Raw genomic sequence first — 18,531 nt, forward strand, 5'->3', positions numbered from 1 at the left:
AAAACTGCTGAGCGTCCATATACTAACGTGTCTGTCTCCAGCTTCCTGTTGAGCTCAGACAATTAACTTGGCCTCTCCAAGCCTCATTTTTCTCCTCTTCATAAAGATGATCGCTCTGAGGACTGGTGTCGGGATGAAAAAGATCATGTGTGTAAAACACTTGACATATAATCATAGGCACCGGGCACGTTATAATTTCTCTGTCAAAATAGTATGGGGTCCACTATCGTCGCAACACTCGGGATGGCTCCTGTTCTTCAGCTGCCACATGGGGTGGGCAGATAGTCGCGACTCAGTAAAAACGAAGTCTGGTTTTCCAGCACGAGAGCAGTGCCTTGTAGAAGTTCGGTACCCGGCAAAGAGGTTGAGCCGAACCCAGCACCGCGCACATCATTAGGTACCCAATCGATATTAAATCAAGTCAAGTTCACTTCCGGTACGTCACGTTGGTCCAATCTGATCTTGAAGAAGTCTCTCCCTTTTGCGGCCCCGCTCCTCCTGGCAGGGATCTGCTTTGCATTCGTCCAAAGCATGACGATCACTGAGGCAGTCTGGTATCGTGGTGAATCCCCCTGAACCTCTCCTGTCTATACCAATACTCCTGCACAGTCTCCTACTAGGAGTCTGGACTGGACCATATGTCCTTTTGACCACAGGGACCTTAACAAGCCTGTGCAAGACGCGATAAGCTCTTACACATCAGGGTCTTGTCTTCTTGGAAGGCTGCTGCTTGGAACGCAGTCACCATGTCAAGAGGAAGCCGAAGCTGGCCACAAGGAGGGTGGCCCCCAGCGACGGCGCCCATCCCTGCTGAGGCCCCAGGCTCGTGAGAGAAACCGCCATCTCACAGCAGGTGCCACGCGGAGCAGAAATGAGCCAAACTGCACAATCCCAAGCAAACAGATGAGGCTTGTCGTTTTAAGCCTCTAGGTTTGAGGGTGGTCTGGAACACAGCAAGTAATGGCCCAGTGGGACAGGTGTAGAGAGTGCACGTCAGTGGCATGCGGGGTGGGGTGAGCTGCTGGCTTGGGGACCCACCAGGTAAAAAAAAAACCAAAAAACAAAAAGAACTTCAGGATCAGCTGGTAGACGTGACTGTCTAACCTGCAACACCATCTCGGGGGGGGACTCTTCCCTGGGAACCCAATTCCCAGGTCCTCCGGGGATCGTGACTGGTTAAGGATGACTTTGGCTTAAACAATGCAAAGTTGCCCAGGCTCCAACGATAAGAAGCCCAGAGGCGGCGGCTTCCGGCCAGGGGGATGGGGCAGCTCAGCGAGGTCGCGGACAACCCACATTGTGCCGCGGCGTCTTCGATTCCCCCGCGCCCCCACCCCGCTCCCAGACTGTCTGCCAGCTGCGGTCTGCCCTGCGTCTTCCTCCCTCTACACGGCGGCGCGAGAGAGAGATGCTCCCTCCGCTCTCCCGGGCTCCCGGGCGGAGAAAAGAATTTCCCAGAGGGCTCCGCGCGCTCCCACCTCTCCTTGCTTCTCATTGGCCCAAACTGAGTCATACGCCCATTTCTGAACCAATCAGTTTGTGTGTGTAGGGGGAGGGGTAAAACTTACTCTGAGACCAATCAAACCCACCCCTGCCTTGAAGGAGGGGCATGTTTGATTCTTCTCAAGTCCAGGGGCTCCTGGGGGAGGAATGGGTGTCTGGAAGTAATTGGGGTTCAGCTAAGGAAGGCATCCAAGGTTCAGTTCCCGCAGGAACCACTGTGAGGCCCCTCCCACAGGGTATGGGTGCCTACCGCTCGGCTCCCACATCCTGCCCGGGAATTATGAGGGAAGGGGTGCGTGTCTAAGGGGAAGGTCTGGGGTGAGTTTGGGCCCTCCGGGCTTCTCTCCTCCCTCAGCTGGCCTCTCCAGCACCTCACATCAGCCCCCACCCCAACATGAAAGGGAGGCATCACAAAGAGAACATTCAGACGGGTGCCTTTCTTTATTCTTTGCCATTTCTTGGAGTGGAAGGCACCTCTTCTCGGTCGTATCTAGTACTTTGAGTTTCTGCTTTTGCCCTTCTCTCCGTATTTCTCATCCAGTGCTTTCTGTAAGTTCATATTCATAGCATTTTTCTGGTGCCACCGGCCTGCAGAGAGCAGGGAAGGAGCCAGCTCAGATCATCCAGAGGATCTCTGGAGTGCCCCGGGGCCCCAGCGGTGATCCATGCCTCTTCCAGGCCCGCCCCAGAGCTCTACCTGTTGCTGTGGCTTCTCTCCCAACCTTGGGGCCAACACACCCTGCCCAGGTAGGGGAGCACCCGCCTCCCTCACCGCAGCCCTGAACATACCCAGATCATCCGTCTTCCTGCCATGCCAGTGATCTATGTCCCTCACTGATTTCTCAATCACCTCTGGGGTGTAGGAGGCCTTCATAAGGCTCGTCGTCTCCTCAGAGGCCCCTGTGGAAGCCCATAAAGAAATCCCCAGAAGCCTCAAGTCAACGAAGGTCAGGCACTCAGGGTTTCATACCTGGATGTCAGTTTCCCCAATGGATGGTGGACTGTGGAAGGTAGGGGTGTGAGGAGGTGGGCCTGGGTTCAAACACCAGCTCTGCCATTCATGGAGTGTGACTTCAGGCCAGTGTTTAACCTCTCAGAGCTTTGGCCTCTTCCTCTATCCAAAGGAATAACATTTTCTTGCAAGATTGGGAAGATCACATTACTGGAGATTCATTGGAGCATCTGGCATGGGGCAATCAATATGTCCATTTTTCAGAAAATGTATTTCTATGCGTACAGTTAAACCACACACACACACAAAAGAAATAAGTTACCATGATCAAAAGTCAGCAGAAACACCAAACAGAGGACCAAATCCCCAAAGATAGCAAGGATTCAAATGATCGGTCACAGAATGGGCAACAAATGAATTTAATGTTTCAAGTCACGAGAGACAAAAAGAATAAGCAAAGAATAAGAAACTACCCAGAAAGAATAGATTAGGAAAAGAAGCAAATGGGACCTCAGAAAATGAAACATATAGTAATTGAAAATTAAGTTCAGTGGATGACAAGAGGTCTGGGATTAGCTTTGAAATAACGCAGGGCAGGCCGATGGGTGGGTGGGAGAAACAATGGAACAAGATTGGCCACGTGTTAAGAATTGTCAAAGCTGGGTTCTGAGTGCGACATGTAGCCATTTCATTGTTCTCTCTTCTTCTAAGTTTGAAAATTAGCATCTGAATGTTTAAAGGCACATTCAGGGGACAGGGAAAATAGTAGATTAAATGCAGCTAAGAAAAAATGGCCAGCGGGAAGATATAGACAAGGAAATTAACTAGAATGCAGCACAGAGAAGGGGAACCTTATCATAAAGCAGATGGTTGCCCCTAATTTGAGGCTATAGATTCGACATACTTCCAGCTAAGATCTCAAAAGGGCTTTTGTTTCGTTTGTTTTTTGTAGAAATAGACAAGCTGCTTCTAAAATCTCTGTGGAGGAATCAAGGACCTAGACTAGCCAAGGCTTTAATGCTGGTAGTCGTGATGGAGACGGGGGCTGATACCTGCCCAACCAGATACCGGACTACCTCTCATACTTGGTCATTAAAAGCATAATATTGGACAGTGGGCAGGACGGAGGGCCTGGAAACTGACCCCTGCACATGTGGAAGCTCGGTGGACACCAGTGGAACCACTGTGGGTCACTGGGGGGGAAAGGCGGGACTATTCAGTAAAAGGTATTGGGAGAGTTGGTAATCCACATAAAGGAAGAATTAAACAGGAATCCCTACTTCTCACTGACAACAGAAATCAACTCCAGGGGGATTAGGGACCCAAGTGTGAAAAGCAAAACTAAATATTTTAGAAGACTCTGTAAGAGATTTTCTTTAAGACTCACACGGGGTAGGATGTCTTCAACCCAGTCTTTCTGGAACTCTATCTCTCAGGAAATAGTAATTCCATCCTCCCAGCTTTTCAGATCAAAAACCTTGGAATCCACCTTCATTCCTCCCTCCTACACCCCAAATCCATTTATTGACATATTCCGCGTGCTCTAGCTTGCACAGATACCCAGGCACCTAGTACATCAGGCCACGTTCAGCCTGGCCTCCCTGGGCCGCCATATTGCACAATGGTGCCTCCCGAGTTGTGCAGGGTCCCAGCCCTGCTCCCTAGACCAAGCCACCATCATCTGCCCCACCTGGACCTTTATAGTCAATTCCTCACCGGTCTCCCTGTTTCTGCCCCAGCAACCCTGCCACAGTTCTCAAAGGCAGCTAGAATGGTCCTTCAACCTAAGTCAAAAACATGCCGTTCTCCTGCTTGAGACCCTCCCCTGGCTTCCCAACCCCTCAAGAGGAAAGACTTTCTGGCGGCTTTCCCCACCCAGCTCTTTGCCTTTCTGACGTTCTCTCTCTCTCTCTCTCTCTCTCTCTCTCTCTCTCTCAAGTTTATTTATTTATTTTGAGAGAGAAAGCATGAGTGGTGGAGGGACAGAGAGAGAGAATCCCAAGCAGGCTCCTCACGGTCGGCACAGAGCTCGATGCGGGGCTCGAACCCACGAACCGTGAGATCATGACCTGAGCTGAAATCAAGAGCCGGGCGCTTAACTGAACGAGCCAGCCGGGCGCCCCCTCCTCTCCCTCGCTCTTGTTCAACCACAACCTGAAACAGCTAGCGTAAGGCAGACAGAGTGAGTGGAAACGAAAGGGACACACGGGCAAAGCTCACCGGGAGTTGGTGCTGAAGGTGAAGCCCAAGCGGACGGCCCTTGCCAATTTCCAGAGTACAGATACTAGTAAAATAGCACTGCGATGCCAATCAGTTAAGGGAAATTTAACAAGGGACTCTTGTGAGCTGGTGCAAGCTGGTGGGAGCGGCTCCAGCACAAGCCCTGCCAAGGCTGTGTCTCTCTGGCTGGTGATGGGCGCCCGGAGGCTTTTGATACTATTCTTTTCCCTTTGTGTGGACATTACCCCACAAGGGTGTGTGTGCCGATGGGTGATTATTGTTACAGAGACGAATGGAAGGCAGGGACCCTGAGATCTGGAGCAGAGGACAAGCTGAGCTGTATTCTCTCTCCCTCCCCCAGCACCACCCCTCCTCCAGGCTCAAAGAAAAAGCCAGGAAGGCTTCCAGTGGCTGTCTGGTTCCTTGGGTGACGGGGATCGGAGCCAAGTGAGGAGGTCTGCCAGGCCCTGGGGACACTGGAGAGGGCCTGGCGTGACAGAGGGAGGAAAGAAGAAGGCCAGACAGAGGTCATATGTGGCAGTGAGGCCGAACTCGAACGTGGGGGCAGAGAGAAGGTGAAGGATCTCGCCTGAGGCCACACCCAGGGAGTGGCAGAGCTGAGCTTTGAACCTAGGAAGCCCGATACTGTCGGCACTGTGACCAGATTAGGACACGGGAGGCGTCGGAGGGAGTGAGGGACTGTTTGCCAACTGGGATGGGTCGTCTGCATGGGGAGGACAGATGTGCCTGGAGCCTGGACATTCCCAGCACGCGGCACAGGGCCTGGTCCAGAGAGGGCCCTTGGTGGCTGTGAAATGAGTGTCCCTGGGAATGAGTCCTAGGTCTCAGACCCCATAGGGGTCCGGGAAGGGGTGAGTACCCCAAAGGTGAATACCCCTGCCACTATGCCTGGCAACCTCCACCCTTGCCCTTTGGCCTGACCTTGAAACAAGTTGGACCGCATGTTGTAGCCTAGATCATAGTAGTCTGAGAAGATGGCGTTGATTCCCATGGGACTCTGGGTCCTGCTGGGCCACGAGGTGGCCCTCTTCTGGCCCTCAGAGCCTTCACCGATGGCCCTTTGAGCCTGCGCGGCGAGTGAGGAAGAGACCAGGGAAGCAGCGTCAGCCCCCTAGCTCCCCTCCAACTCCTCCTCCCTCTCACCCTGCCCTCGCCACCTCCTACCCCACCCCTACCCTGCAGCCTTCAACCAGGCCCGGGGCCAGGGACTGGGAGACCTGAAGGCCCTCCACCACTCACACGTCCCCACGTGCCACACGGGCATCGGAGACGGTAATGATCATAGAGCCTCTTCCTTGTTTTGAGCACCTAATGTATACACCATCAGGAGAGGTCTTCATAAGGTAATATTCTTCCTGCCCTTTTATACATGAGGAACTCGAGCCTCGGGGCAGGACTCGCCCTGCTGTCACAGTTGGTGAACCACAGAGCCCCGAGAACCGAGGCATCACCCAGGTCAGCTCTGGGTGGCCCCTTAGATTTCATCAGGGCCAACCCCCTCCTGTAGCGTGGAACCGAGGCTCAGACTGGCTGAGGAACCAGGAAACCGGGGTGGGAGTCCCAGTTCTGCCATAACCCAGCTGCTGACATCGGGCGAGTCTCTGCCCCTCTCTGGGCCTCAGTTTCCCTACTTGTAAAAAATGGGGGTGGGGGCCAAACTGGATGGTCATTGAAGTAGCTTCCAGCTCTGATATTTGCTGGCTCAGTGACATCTGTGTTGTGTCAAAGCTAGACAGAAAAGCCAGGTCCCTATTCAGGCCCAGGACAATGATGACCAAAGGGCGAAATGACACGTTTCTGAGGCCGAGAGGGGCAGTGACAAGTAGTGATCATAGAGCCAACCTCAGGTTGGGGCAAGGTCCTCAAGACGCTAGGGATTGTGACTTCCCAGACTAGCAGGTGGGTGTGGGTACCACACCTTATGATGACAAAGCAGAGGGGGGCCCGGCCCACAGCCTTTGTGATCCTTGTAACTCCTCTTGCTCATTGTGACCCCAAGTGGCTCACGGCACCTCTCTGAACTTCTCTTGTACCATCTGTTCAAAAAAGAAGCCATAACTCGCACCATGTGAGGGTCGAGATGATGGCTTTGAAAAATATCTCTCAAGGGACGCCTGGGTGGTTCAGTCGGTGAAGCGTCCGACTTCGGCTCAGGTCATGATCTCACGGTCCGTGAGTTCGAGCCCCGCGGCGGGCTCTGTGCTGACAGCTGAGAGCCTGGAGCCTGCTTCGGATTCTGTGTCTCCCTCTCTCTCTGACCCTCCCCCGCTCATGCTCCGTCTCTCTCTCTCTCTCTGTCTCGAAAATAAACGTTAAAAAAAGAAAAGAAAATATCTCTCAAAACGCCAGACCAGGAGAGCTCTTAGCGTTTGACCAGAAAGAGCAGTTTTATGTCAACTTTTCAGTTGATCAGTAGGGACTCCACTGAATGACCTATCAGGTGGGGAACAGTGCCGGCATCGACTAGCGATGTCTGCCGTGTGCAGGATAGGAACGGTGTGGTAGGCGTGTCACGTGTTTGCCAGCCCGATGTCGTCCAGCTGCCTCCCTTTACAGATGTAGGGACCGGAGCCCCGAGAGGGGAATTAACTTGTCCAAAGTCACCCAGCATTCAGGGGCGGAGCCAGGGCTCAAGCCCAGATCTTCTGAGTCCCAGCCAGTGCTCTCCATCCACTCCACGCGGTCTCCTTCAGGAGACTGGTCCCAGTTAAAAGCCTCTAATCCGAACACCAGACTTAACGCTGAAAAGTCCGCAAGGGCCAGAACAGGCAAGTGCACAGCCAGCACTCGTTAATGATACTATCGTAGAGACTCTGTACTTGAGGGCAGGCTCCTTGGGGGTCCCCCTAAGTCTCCATGCTGAACCCACCTGCCGCCCTCAGCCTCCTGTGCCCGCTCTGATACCTGCTCCTCAGAGACCAGCTCGTCCACCATGTTGCTCCCAAACTTGTGACGAATGTTGTCAGGAATGACGCTGCTCTCCTGGTCCTGGGCTCCCGCGTTGGGACCTTCCTTCAGTCCCTGGCACAGCGGAGCCCCCTCTGGGATAGAAGCCCTGCTCTCCCTCGAGGAGGGTCTGTAATCTGCCTTCCTCGGAGACCCACACTGTGGGTCCAACCCCGAGGACAGAGAGTCCCTACTGATGGCCGTTGGGGGTGGAGGTCGGATCTCCTCCAAGTGGATCTGCCTTAGGGGGCTGCCTCCCTGGTACAGGCTCTGCTGTGGGGAGACTGGGGCCTGGTACTTGAACTTGGAGGTGCCCACAGGGCTGCAGGCAGTTCTCCAAGGGTCCGTGTCCTGCTGGCCTCCCTCGTGGTTCAGATGGGCCCTGGCCAAAGTGGTGGTACCTGAACAGGGGGAGAGAGGGAGGGGAGGGAGGGAAGGAGACAGATAAACGCAGAGTGGGGGACAGGGAGGGAGACGGCGATGGGGCAACGACGCTCCCTCTCCTCTCCTTTCCGAGCCTCCCGAGCCTCCCGGACATTCTGTCTGCCTCTGCATCTCTCTCTGCATCTTCAACAAACTCTGCTCTCACTTCCTCTCGGCTTGCGTTTCATTTCCATCCCATGCAGAGCCGAGGGCCCTCTTGGCTGGTCCGGCGGGACCTCTTCGGGTCCTCGGACCTAGCCAGCCCACGTCAAAGGGACGGTCAAAGGGACAGGGACAGAGAGCGGTCACAGCAGCCAGCGGAAGCACAGGTGAGAAATCAGGAGAGACCGAGGAAGACGGTGGCTCCGTTGGCCAGGCCTCCCACGGGACAGGATCAACCCACACTGGTTTTGACAACAGGAGCTGCAGCCCTGAGGCCTTGCCGCGTGTGACCTTGACCTCTCCGCGCTTTGGTGAACCTAGCTCCGTTTGATTAGTTCTCTTCCCGGCTTTGAACCCCACAGCGATCCAGTGAAGAAAGCCAGCAGCTTGGCAGAAGGAAGTTGGCAGAGGGCTTCCTTGGCTTGGCCCAGTCATGGAGCTGGAGGGGCCAGGTCCTTGCTCCCCATTCAGAGCTGCCCCCCCAACCCCCACTTCCTTCTGCTGTTTTCACTCTGCAGGTGGCATCACCCCAGCCATTTCGGGCTCTCCCACCAGCAGCCGCGCATTCTGGCCCGGACTTCTAGTCCCAGCCCGCCGGCCCGCATTCTCTTCACCCACCCCTGGCTCCCACCAAACGGCAGCCCCTGCCCCACCCCCACCTTGTAATACCCCACCACCCAGCTCGGTGGGCGCCCCCCCCTCAGGCTGGTTCCGCCACCTGGAAGGCCTGCCCTTCCTTCTCCCGGAGTCAAAACCCTACCCTTCGGTTCCTTCAAATGCTGTCTCACCAAGAATCCTCCCTGACACCCACCCCAGGCTGGCCTGGCCGCAGGCTGCACACACGTCTCACCACCCTGGGCTTTTCCCTTTCTCCACACAGCCTCAGCCTCACCCCTGCTCCCCAGTCTTCAATCCCAGGTTACGGCTGCAAATGCGTTTGGGGAGCTTCCCTCCAAAGCATTCCACACGGCTCCTCCAGCCCTCCTGAAGGATACATAGTTTTGCTTCGCTTTTGTTTACAAAGGAGATCGGTTTCTACCTGTTGCTTTGTTAACTTGCTGGTAAAAAACGCACCACTGTGCCTCGGGGATTGACTTACGGCGGCAGACACAGACCTAACTGGGCAGGACTTCGCAGCTGCCCCGCGGGTGGGCATTCAGAATGTTCCAGGCTTCTTTTCCAGAGAAGGCCGCTGGACAGCAGCGGGTTTTGACCCCCGGTCACTGGGGGTTTCATTTCACTCTCGCGGGGCGCCGTCACCAAGGGGTGGTGGTGCTCTGTGTAAGCCCCTCTCGCCCCCACCATGAGGAGCTGTAGACCCTTCCCCGGGGCCAGGGCGGGGGGGGGGGGGGGGGGTTTGCCGCAGCGCCTTTAGAAAAAGCTTGCCTTCCTTCCTGCCCCCCACCGGTGAAATCAGATGCCCTTCCATTCTTGCTCCTTTGTCATCCACACAAAAGGCAGAGGGAGAACCTGTTCCTGAGGCCGGACCAGATGGCCTTCCCTCCATCCAGTCCTGCTTCCGCCCCAGCGAACAAATGGGCGCGCCTCTGGGGACGGCCGAGGATGGGGACGGGCACCCTTCTCAACAGAGCGGAGGCAGAGTATGGGGTGCGCTCAGCGCCCACCTCATCAACCACGGTCCCTCCTCCTGCCCGTGGGGGGCCTGGGGCTGAGCACAGGATGCTGAGCTCAGGACTCACGGGGCAGGGCTCCCCGTTTCTCCCAGGATGAACCCCTGACTGCCTCATCTATCGGCAAGTTACAGCGGAACTGCCCGCCCACCCTCTGCCAGCCCTTTGGGGTGACAAGAGCTTCACTCGCCGGACCCTGGTTCAGAGAGCCCGTATTCACTAACCATCCACCGAGGGAGCACGGACCGCGTCAGGTGCTAGGTCAGGCGCTGGGGACACAGCAGTGAACTAAAGGGCCAACCCCTGTCCTCTTGGAGCTACATATTTGTGGAATGAATGAATGAACGAATGAATGAACAAACGAACGAAGGAATGAATGAATGAATGAATGTCGCTGGCATTTCAGGAACCTCACTGCAACTCTACCAGCCTTCCATCCCTTCAGCTGAAAAATGGGCAGAGTAAAGGTCAAATGGTCAGTGGTTCGTTTCCCCAGCTTGGCCCTCGATCAGAATCGCGCCCCCGCTCCTTACACATCTGCGGATTCCAGGGCCCTCCCGGCGCCTGCATCAGAACCTCGCTGGGAGAGGCTGGAATCCGAGCCAGACTGAGCAAGGCCGGGGTCCTTGGATTTTTGGAGACAGCTTCCAGCAGGTGGGTCCTCCCCGATCTCACTGGAAGGCCACTCACCATGGGGCCCCTCTCAGAGCTGACCCGACCCAGTCACGCCTGCATTGAAAGCCCTCCTCTTGTCCTGAGGGCAGAGCCCCCAATGCAGGGGTCAGGCCCCCACTCTGCCTCTCCAGCCATATCGACCTCTCTAGGTTCCACCAAAGCACCAGCCCTCTGACTTCTAGACTTTTGCCCACACTGTTCGCCATGCCTGGATACTCCCTTCTCGCCACCTTGGGCCACACCACTCCCTGGACGGGGCTCGCTTAGGACCTACATGTACTTTCCGGACACCCAGCCGGGCCCCTGCTGGGTTGTCCCTCAGCCCTGCCCTCGGGCGCACGCTTCCCCGCACCGCCCCCCCACCCCAGCCCTGCAGACAGGACACGGCAGAGGGGTGGATGGGAGGCGCCAGCGATATTCCTCCCCCTGCCTTTGATTTCTGTCTTCAAACAGAATGCAGAGGGAGTCAGGGCCCCACCGTGGGTCTGGAGACCCAAGCAAGACAGAGACCCAGACCCAGGGAGGGGGAGAAGGGGCTGTTCCCTGCTGCCCCCGGGGTGCCCGAGCGGAACTCATCCCAGGCCAGCCTGTCTTACCTGCTCGGCGGCTCGGGTCCATGGACTCTTGTTCTGGGACAAGTAATTCCAAGCTTCGTCCTGTTGACCAAGAAACACATGTGGTCGTCTCAGATGACACGCGGTCTCTGCAGAGGCAGGTGAGCTGGAGCTGAACATGAAGGCCCGTGGTCGTCTGTCCGGACCCCACCCAGGGGCCCCTCCATGCTGTTTCCAGTGCTCTCTGGCACTCAGCGAGCCCCCCATCCCCCCTGGCCTGCCTTCTGGACCCCTGCCCACTCTGCCCTCTCTGGAAAGCCCGGTCACTTCCAATGCCGGGGCCCCAAAGACGTTTCTCAAAGAGCCTGGAGGCCCCGAGCCTTGCTCTTGCCTTCTGCTGCCTTTTCCTTCACTTCTCCCCGATCTGCAGCACCCTGTGCTCCCCTGGGAGCCCCCAGCGGGCCCCTGGTTGCGGGGTGCCTTGCCCCAGGTCCCCCCATCCTGGTGACCATCTGCCTCCCTACAACGTGTCCATTTTAACAGCCGGTCGCTCAAGCCTGAGCGAAGGAAACCGGCTTGGCCAACACAGGAGAGCCGAGAGCAGGTGTTAGATTAATGCCTTCTGTCTTTTATTTTTTTAATGTTTATTTTTTTTAATGTTTATTTATTTTTGACAGAGAGAGACAGACAGACAGACAGAGCATAAGTGGGAGAAGGGCAGAGAGAGGGGGAGACGCAGAATCCGAAGCAGGCTCCAGGCTCCAAGCTGCCAGCACAGAGCCCGACGTGGGGCTCGAACTCACAGACCGTGAGATCGTGACCTGAGCCAAAGTCGGACACTCAACAGACTGGGCCACCCAGGGGCCCCTAGTGCTTTCTGTCTCGTTCACACTCTCTCTCTGGCTCTTCTCGGCTTCCTTGCTCTGCCGCAAACAGCTGCCATGTTTTGAGCTGCCCCGGGGAGAGGCCAACAGCTCATGAGGAATGGAGACCCTTGGTCCAATGGTCCTCAAAGAACCACCTGACCCTTCACCCGAATGAGCATGGCCGTGAATCCTTCCCTGGTTGAGCCTTCATATGAGAACACAGCCCAGCGGACACATTCATTATAGCTCGTGGGAGACCCTGAGCCAGAGGCCCCAGCCCGGCCACACTCAGGATCCAGACCCCCAGAAGCTGTGAGAGAATAAATTTGTACTTTTGTCAAGCACATAGTCTTAAGTGACTACGCCTTGTGGTCATTTGTCACGCAGCAATAGATAGCCAGCATGGATTCCGGTACCGAGAATGGGCCGCTGCTGTAACAAATAACCTAAAACTGTGGGAGTGGCTTCGGAACCAAGCGGTGGTTGGGGCGTGGGTAGAGTTTGAGGAACGGGATGGAAAAAGCCTCAATTGCCTTAAACGGATAATGAGTAGAAACCTGGGCTTGGAGGATGTACGAAAGGATGTGAGGAACGCGTTCTTCGAACCTGGAGGAAGACGTGTCCTCGTTAGGTAGCGAAGAAAACTTAGTGACACTGTCCTGTTATGTGGAAAGTGGGACATGTGACTGATGCGCCAGGAGAGGTAGCAAGGGAGATTTCCAAGCAAAGGCACGGAAGGTGCCTCCCGGTTTCTTGCTGCTGCTTGCAGCGAAGTATCATAGGGGAAAGAAACACTGAAGGAAGCACCGTTAAACACAAAAGAGGCAGAACTTGATGGTTTTGCAAAACCTCATCCTCTTCAGGTGCCAAAAGATGCCAAAATTCAGAAGACACCTGGGTGGCTCAGCCGGTGAAGCGTCCGACTTCGGCTCAGGTCACGACCTCGCGGTTCGTGGGTTCGAGCCCATGCGTCGGGCTCTGTGCGGACAGCTCGGAGCCCGGAGCCTGTTTCGGATTCTGGGTCTCCCTCTGTCTCTGCCCCTCCCCCACTCGCACTCTGTCTCTCTCTGTCTCAAAAATAAATAAACATTAAAAAAAAATTTTTTTAAAAAGAAGGCATGGGGGCGCCTGGGTGGCTCAGTCGGTTAAGCGTCCGGCTTCAACTCAGATCACGATCTCGCGGTCCGTGAGTTCGAGCCCTGCATCGGGCTCTGGGCTGATGGCTCGGAGCCTGGAGCCTGCTTCCGATTCTGGGTCTCCCTTTCTCTCTGCTCCTCCCCCGTTCATGCTCTGTCTCTCTCTGTCTTGAAAATAAATAAACACTAAAAAAAAAAAAGTTAAAAAAAAAATAAAAAGAAGGCATGTATATTATTGGGGTCTAGAGGGGTCACTGAGGTAGGCAACCCACATGGCTCCGGGGGACCCTTGTATAATCCCTCCCCTGGCACGTGGGCTGGGCCTGTTGACCCTCTTCTAACCAATAGAATAGTGGATGGGATGCCACTCGGAGAGTGAACGTAGAAGATTGCGACTCTGTCTTGTCCACACTCCGTCAGGCTCTTGGCTCGCTCACTCTGACAGAAGCAGCGGCCACGTTGTGAGCTAACCTCAGGAGAGGCCCCCCTGGCAAGGATCTGAGGGAGGCCTGTTCAAGAATCCGTGAGCAACGGAGCCCTACCATATGAGTAGCTTTGGAAAGGGGTCCTCCTCTAGTTGAACTTTGATTATATACCGTGAATGACCTTGAGAGATGGCCGCCATGGGAGTGCATCTGCATTTCTGACCCAAAGGAGTTGTGAGATTAAAAAAAAAAAATGTTCTTGGGGCGCCTGGGTGGCTCAGTCCGTTAGGCATCTGATCTCACAGCTCATGATGATCAGGTCATGATCTCACAGCTCGTGAGTTCGAGCCCCGCATCGGGCTCTGTGCTGACGGCTCAGAGCCTGGAGCCTGCTTCGGATTCTGTGTCTCCCTCTCTCTCTGCCCCTCCCCTGCTCGTGTTCTGTCCCTCTCTGTCTCTCAACAATAAATAAATGTTAAAAAAAAAGGTTTGTAAAAAAAATGTTCTTAAGCCACTAAGTTTTGGGGTGATTTGTTACACAGCAAGGGATAACTAATACAGCTCATCTGCTATGCACTCTTACATTTAGTAGATTAATCCGTCTTCATAAGGAAGCAGGTGTTCAGAGAAAGTATTAACTCACCCTCTTTCCCAGATGGAGACACTGAGGCTCAGAAAAGAAATAGGACCTCAGCCAAGTGGGACCGAACCCAAGCCCGACCTCTTCTGCCTCCTTCGAGTGAGCCGTCTGCTCCCGTCCCCACCCCCCATCCCAGTCCTCCCCCCGCCCATGTGCCCACAGCAGTGTCCTATCTGCCCCAGCGACACCCCCAGTCCATAGCAGCCTGGACCGGCTGGAACAGAAGTGTGGACTCACTGCCGGTTTCTGATCTGGAAAGAAAGGTCCCAAGAGACGTCAGTCGAGGAGGACGGGGAAGGAGGTCCGGTTGGGCCCAGGCACTCTTCCCTCACGAGCGGCCCTGAATAGAGAGAGGGATGGCGAAATCCTGGGTCCCGAGAGACCCCCGGCCCACCTCACAGGCCCCTGCCTCACCTCTCCGCTCTCTCTCATGTCAGCTGAAGTTCAGGAGCGCAGATCCACAGGGCAGACCCACTCCTGAAGACCACTGGCTGGGTGCCAGAGCGCCCCCCTCCCCCACTGTTCCCTGGAGTCGCCATGGTGACCGCTATACATACGGCTCTGTTACCTCAGAGGGCCCGCACCCCCGCCCCCCTGCACCCCCACCGGGGAACAGAGGCCGGGGGGAAGCCGGTACTGAAGGGGAAGGAGGGGCCTTCAAGCATTGCTCTGTCTCCACTCAATATGTTTCCCGAGCCCCGCACATGTGACACACGGAGGGCTCGGATGCCATCAGGTGGAAAGAAAGTTCTCGGAGCCACAGCGGATTAAGTAGAGCGATCAGTGTTGTCTGGAGAAAGGAGTCAGGGCTCTCGGAGGGGCCATCTGAGCTGGCCTCTGAGGGATGTATAGGAGTTTGACAGTTTGGAAGGGACTTGAATACTAAAGGCGTGAATGTGGGGCACCTGGTGGCTCAGTGGGTTAAGCGTCCGACTTCAGCTCAGGTCATGATCTCCATGAGTTCAAGCCCCGCGTCGGGCTCTGTGCTGACAGCTCCAAGCCTGGAGCCTGCCTCGGATTCTGTGTCTCCCTCTCTCTCTCTCTCTCTCTCGGCCCCTCCCCCGCCCACGTTCTGTCTCTCTCTCTCTCTCTCTCAAAAATAAATAATACATATTAAAAAAAGAAAAAAAAAAAAGAGCGTGACTTTGGTCAAGTTCTTTGGCTGAACTTTCCTCGCGTGTGAAGCAGAGACAGCTCACCGCCAAGGGCAAGGGTGAGGATTGAGCGAAGTCGCTTTCGGGAAATGCCTGGCGCATTGCCCGCCACAGAGAGACGTCGCCTGTAGCCCGGTGCTAACCTCATAAGCCACTCGTCAGCAAGGCCTTCCAAGTACACCAGACTCGCACGCCCTTAGCCACCTCCACATCTCTCCCTGCCCCCAGTCCAGACCTCTTGCCTCCTCCCTCGCCTCCTGGATTTGCTCTCCTGCCTGTATTAATTTTCTTTTCTTTTTTTTTTTTAATGTTATTTTTGAGAGAGGGAGAGACAGAGAGCGCAGGCAGGGGAAGGGCTGAGAGAGAGACACACACACAGAATCTGAAGCAGGCTCCAGGCTCTGAGCCTGAGGCGGGGCTCGAACTCACGAACGGTGAGATCATGACCTGAGCCGAAGTCAGTGGCTCCACCGACTGAGCCCCCCAGGCGCCCCATAATTTTCTATGGCTGCATAACAGTATTACCACAAACTTAGCCGCTTCGCACACATTTATTATGGCAGCTGCTGTGGGTCAGGGCACCTGCCATGGCTTAGCTGGATTCTCTGGTCACTCGAGGCTCCAATAAAGGACCTAAAGCTAGCATGACAAGGACGACAGCACGGAGGGGGAGGGGTCAGTCCCAGCCCTCTTCCGCACAGACTCCGCAGGCATCCGGCCTGACCCAGCGTGACACCCCAGTGTCCTCAGCGTTTACTGAGCACCCACCTGCCTCAACGTCAGGCTAGGGCCTGGGGTAGGTCACTGACAGACTTGGTCCCTGGCCCTCCATGACCCTGTCTTTGCCCAGGAAGGCTGCACAGTGGCAACAGGGAACCTCCAGGAGGTGAGGCCTAGGCTCATGAGGCTGTGAGGAGAAAACAGACCTCCTGTGGCTTGGTTGGTTAAGTGTCGGACTCTTGATCTCAGCTCAGGTCCTGATCTCAGGGTTGTGAGTTCAAGCCCCACGCTGGGCTCTGCACTGGGTACGAAGCCTACTTTGAAAGAAAGAAAGAAAGGAGCGAAGGAAGGAAGGGAGGGAGGGAAGGAAGGAAGAAAGGAAGAAAGAAAGGAAGAAAGGAAGAAGGGAGGGAAGGAAGGAAGAAAGGAAGGAAGGAATAAAGGGAGGGAAGGAAGGAAGAAAGGAAGAAAGAAAGGAAGGAAGGAAGGAAGAAAGGAAGAAAGAAAAAGAAAATAAGGAAGAAAGAGGGAGGGAAGGAAGAAAGGAAGGAAGGAAGAAAGGAAGGAAGGAAAGAGGGAAGGAAGAAAGGAAGAAAGGAAGGAAGGAAGGAAGGAAGAAAGAAAGGAAGAGGAGGGGAAGGAAGGAAGAAAGAAAGGAAGAAAGAGGAAGGGAGGGAAGGAAGGAAGAAAGAAGGAGGGAAGGAAGAAGGAAGGAAGGAAGGAAGAAAGGAAGAAAGAGGAAGGGAAGGAAGGAAGAAAGAAAGGAAGGGAGGGAAGGAAAGAATGAAGGAAGGAAGAAAGGAAGGAAGGAAGAAAGGAAGGAAGAAAGAGGAAGGGAGGGAAGGAAGGAAGAAAGAGGGAGGGAAGGAAGAAGGAAGGAAGAAAGAAACGAAGAAAGAGGAAGGGAATGAAGGAAGGAAGAGGAAGGGAGGGAGGGAAGGAAGGAAGGAAAAAAGAGGAAGGGAGGGAGGGAAGGAAGGAAGGAAGGAAGGAAGGGAGGGAAGGAAGGAAGGAAGAGGAAGGGAGGGAAGGAAGGAAGGAAGGAAGGAAGGAAGGAAGGAAGGAAGGAAGGGAGAAAGGAAGAAGAAGGGAGGAAAGGAAGGAAGGAAGAGGAAGGGAGGGAAGGAAGGAAGGAAGGAAGAGAGAAAGGAAGAAGAAGGGAGGAAAGAAAGGAAGGAAGGAAGGAAGGAAGGAAGGAAGGAAGGGAGAAAGGAAGAAGAAGGGAGGGAAGGAAGGAAGAGAGAAAGGAAGGAAGGAAGAAAGGAAGGAAGAAAGAGGAAGGGAGGGAAGGAAGGAAGGAAGAGAGAAAGGAAGAAGAAGGGAAGGAAGGAAGAGAGAAAGGAAGGAAGGAAGAAAGAGGAAGGGAGAGAAGGAAGGAAGAAAGAAAGGAAGGAAGGAAGAAAGAGGAAGGAAGGAAGAAACGAAGAAAGAAAGAAAGAAAGAAAGAAAGAAAGAAAGGAAGGAAGGAAGGAAGGAGGAAACAGCCACCCTGAAGCACTACCAAGATAGTAAGACAGCTGACAATGTGACAGCCCTCCTCACAGCCCGAGTCTGGACATTTAGATAAGGACCTGAGCTTAGGATTCCCGTGTCAAATTCCGCCTTTGCCTTTCCCGGGGCACATATTGGAATAACCACTTAGAGCTGAGCCCGTGAAAAGTGAGGACCCTCCGCCCCAACCACCCTGTGAGTTAATGGGAACTCGCTGCCCTGCTCGTCTCTCCTGCCCACGCAGGACCTGGGACAGAGGACCGCCCTTCCCCTGGCTCATCACCGCCCCCACCCCACCCATGGCTGGGATCTGGAAGTAATCAATCTTGCGACTTGATTTCCTCTGTGTGGGTGCGCTGAAACCGCCTTTAGTCGAAAGGACCACAGGGTTTTCTTTCACTTTTCCAAGAGGGGGCTCAGACGCCAAGGAGGCTACCGGTTGACCTTGTGGGGGTGGCCTGTGCCCCCCTCGTTCAGCAAGTCTGATTATTCTTTTAATTTTTTAATGTGTATTTATTAGCGTCAGCAGGGGAGGGGCAGAGAGAGAGGGAGACACAGAATCCGAGGCAGGCTCCAGGCTCCGAGCCGTCAGCACAGAGCCCGACGCGGGGCTCGAACTCACAAACCGTGAGATCATAACCTGAGCCAAAGTCGGACGCTCAACCCACTGAGCCACCCAGGCGCCCCTGAGCATCGCCTCCTCTGAGAGGCCCCAGGGCCTGTGTTGTGTGACGCCCATTCGATCCCTTCTTTGGAAGGCCAGATGCCCCCTCCACCATTCCTCCCCCCACCCCCCCGAGGGCTGGGCCTACACCGGGAGGGGGAGGGGGCTGGTGCCCGGCTGTCCTTGCTTTCACTTCTCTCCACCTCCTGGGGCCCCTTCCCAGTGGGTCCCCGCGTGCTCCACCGGACATGGGACGACAGCAGGCGACTTCTTCTGCCAGAACTAAATAATAGAGTGGCACCCTCAGGGCGGCCTCCCCAGCTAGGGGCTGCTCGGGAGGATTCTTGC

At 55.1% G+C, this 18,531-nt stretch overlaps 1 protein-coding gene across 1 annotated transcript; it reads right to left on the bottom strand.

The window, feature by feature from the left end:
* Nucleotides 1-1,921: 1,921 nt before the first annotated feature.
* Nucleotides 1,922-14,684, bottom strand: TEX33 (testis expressed 33). Its single transcript, XM_042947705.1, has 7 exons — nucleotides 14,569-14,684; nucleotides 14,392-14,494; nucleotides 11,130-11,189; nucleotides 7,601-8,043; nucleotides 5,618-5,762; nucleotides 2,293-2,403; nucleotides 1,922-2,091 (listed from the first exon to the last, which is right to left on the bottom strand). The coding sequence occupies exons 3-7, from the start codon at nucleotides 11,149-11,151 to the stop codon at nucleotides 1,994-1,996; spliced, it is 819 nt and encodes a 272-aa protein (XP_042803639.1). The 5' UTR covers nucleotides 11,152-11,189; nucleotides 14,392-14,494; nucleotides 14,569-14,684; the 3' UTR covers nucleotides 1,922-1,993.
* Between the last annotated feature and the right edge of the window lie 3,847 nt (nucleotides 14,685-18,531).

The sequence above is a fragment of the Panthera leo genome, chromosome B4 (genome assembly GCF_018350215.1).
Source record: "Panthera leo isolate Ple1 chromosome B4, P.leo_Ple1_pat1.1, whole genome shotgun sequence".
Lineage (NCBI taxonomy): Eukaryota > Metazoa > Chordata > Mammalia > Carnivora > Felidae > Panthera > Panthera leo.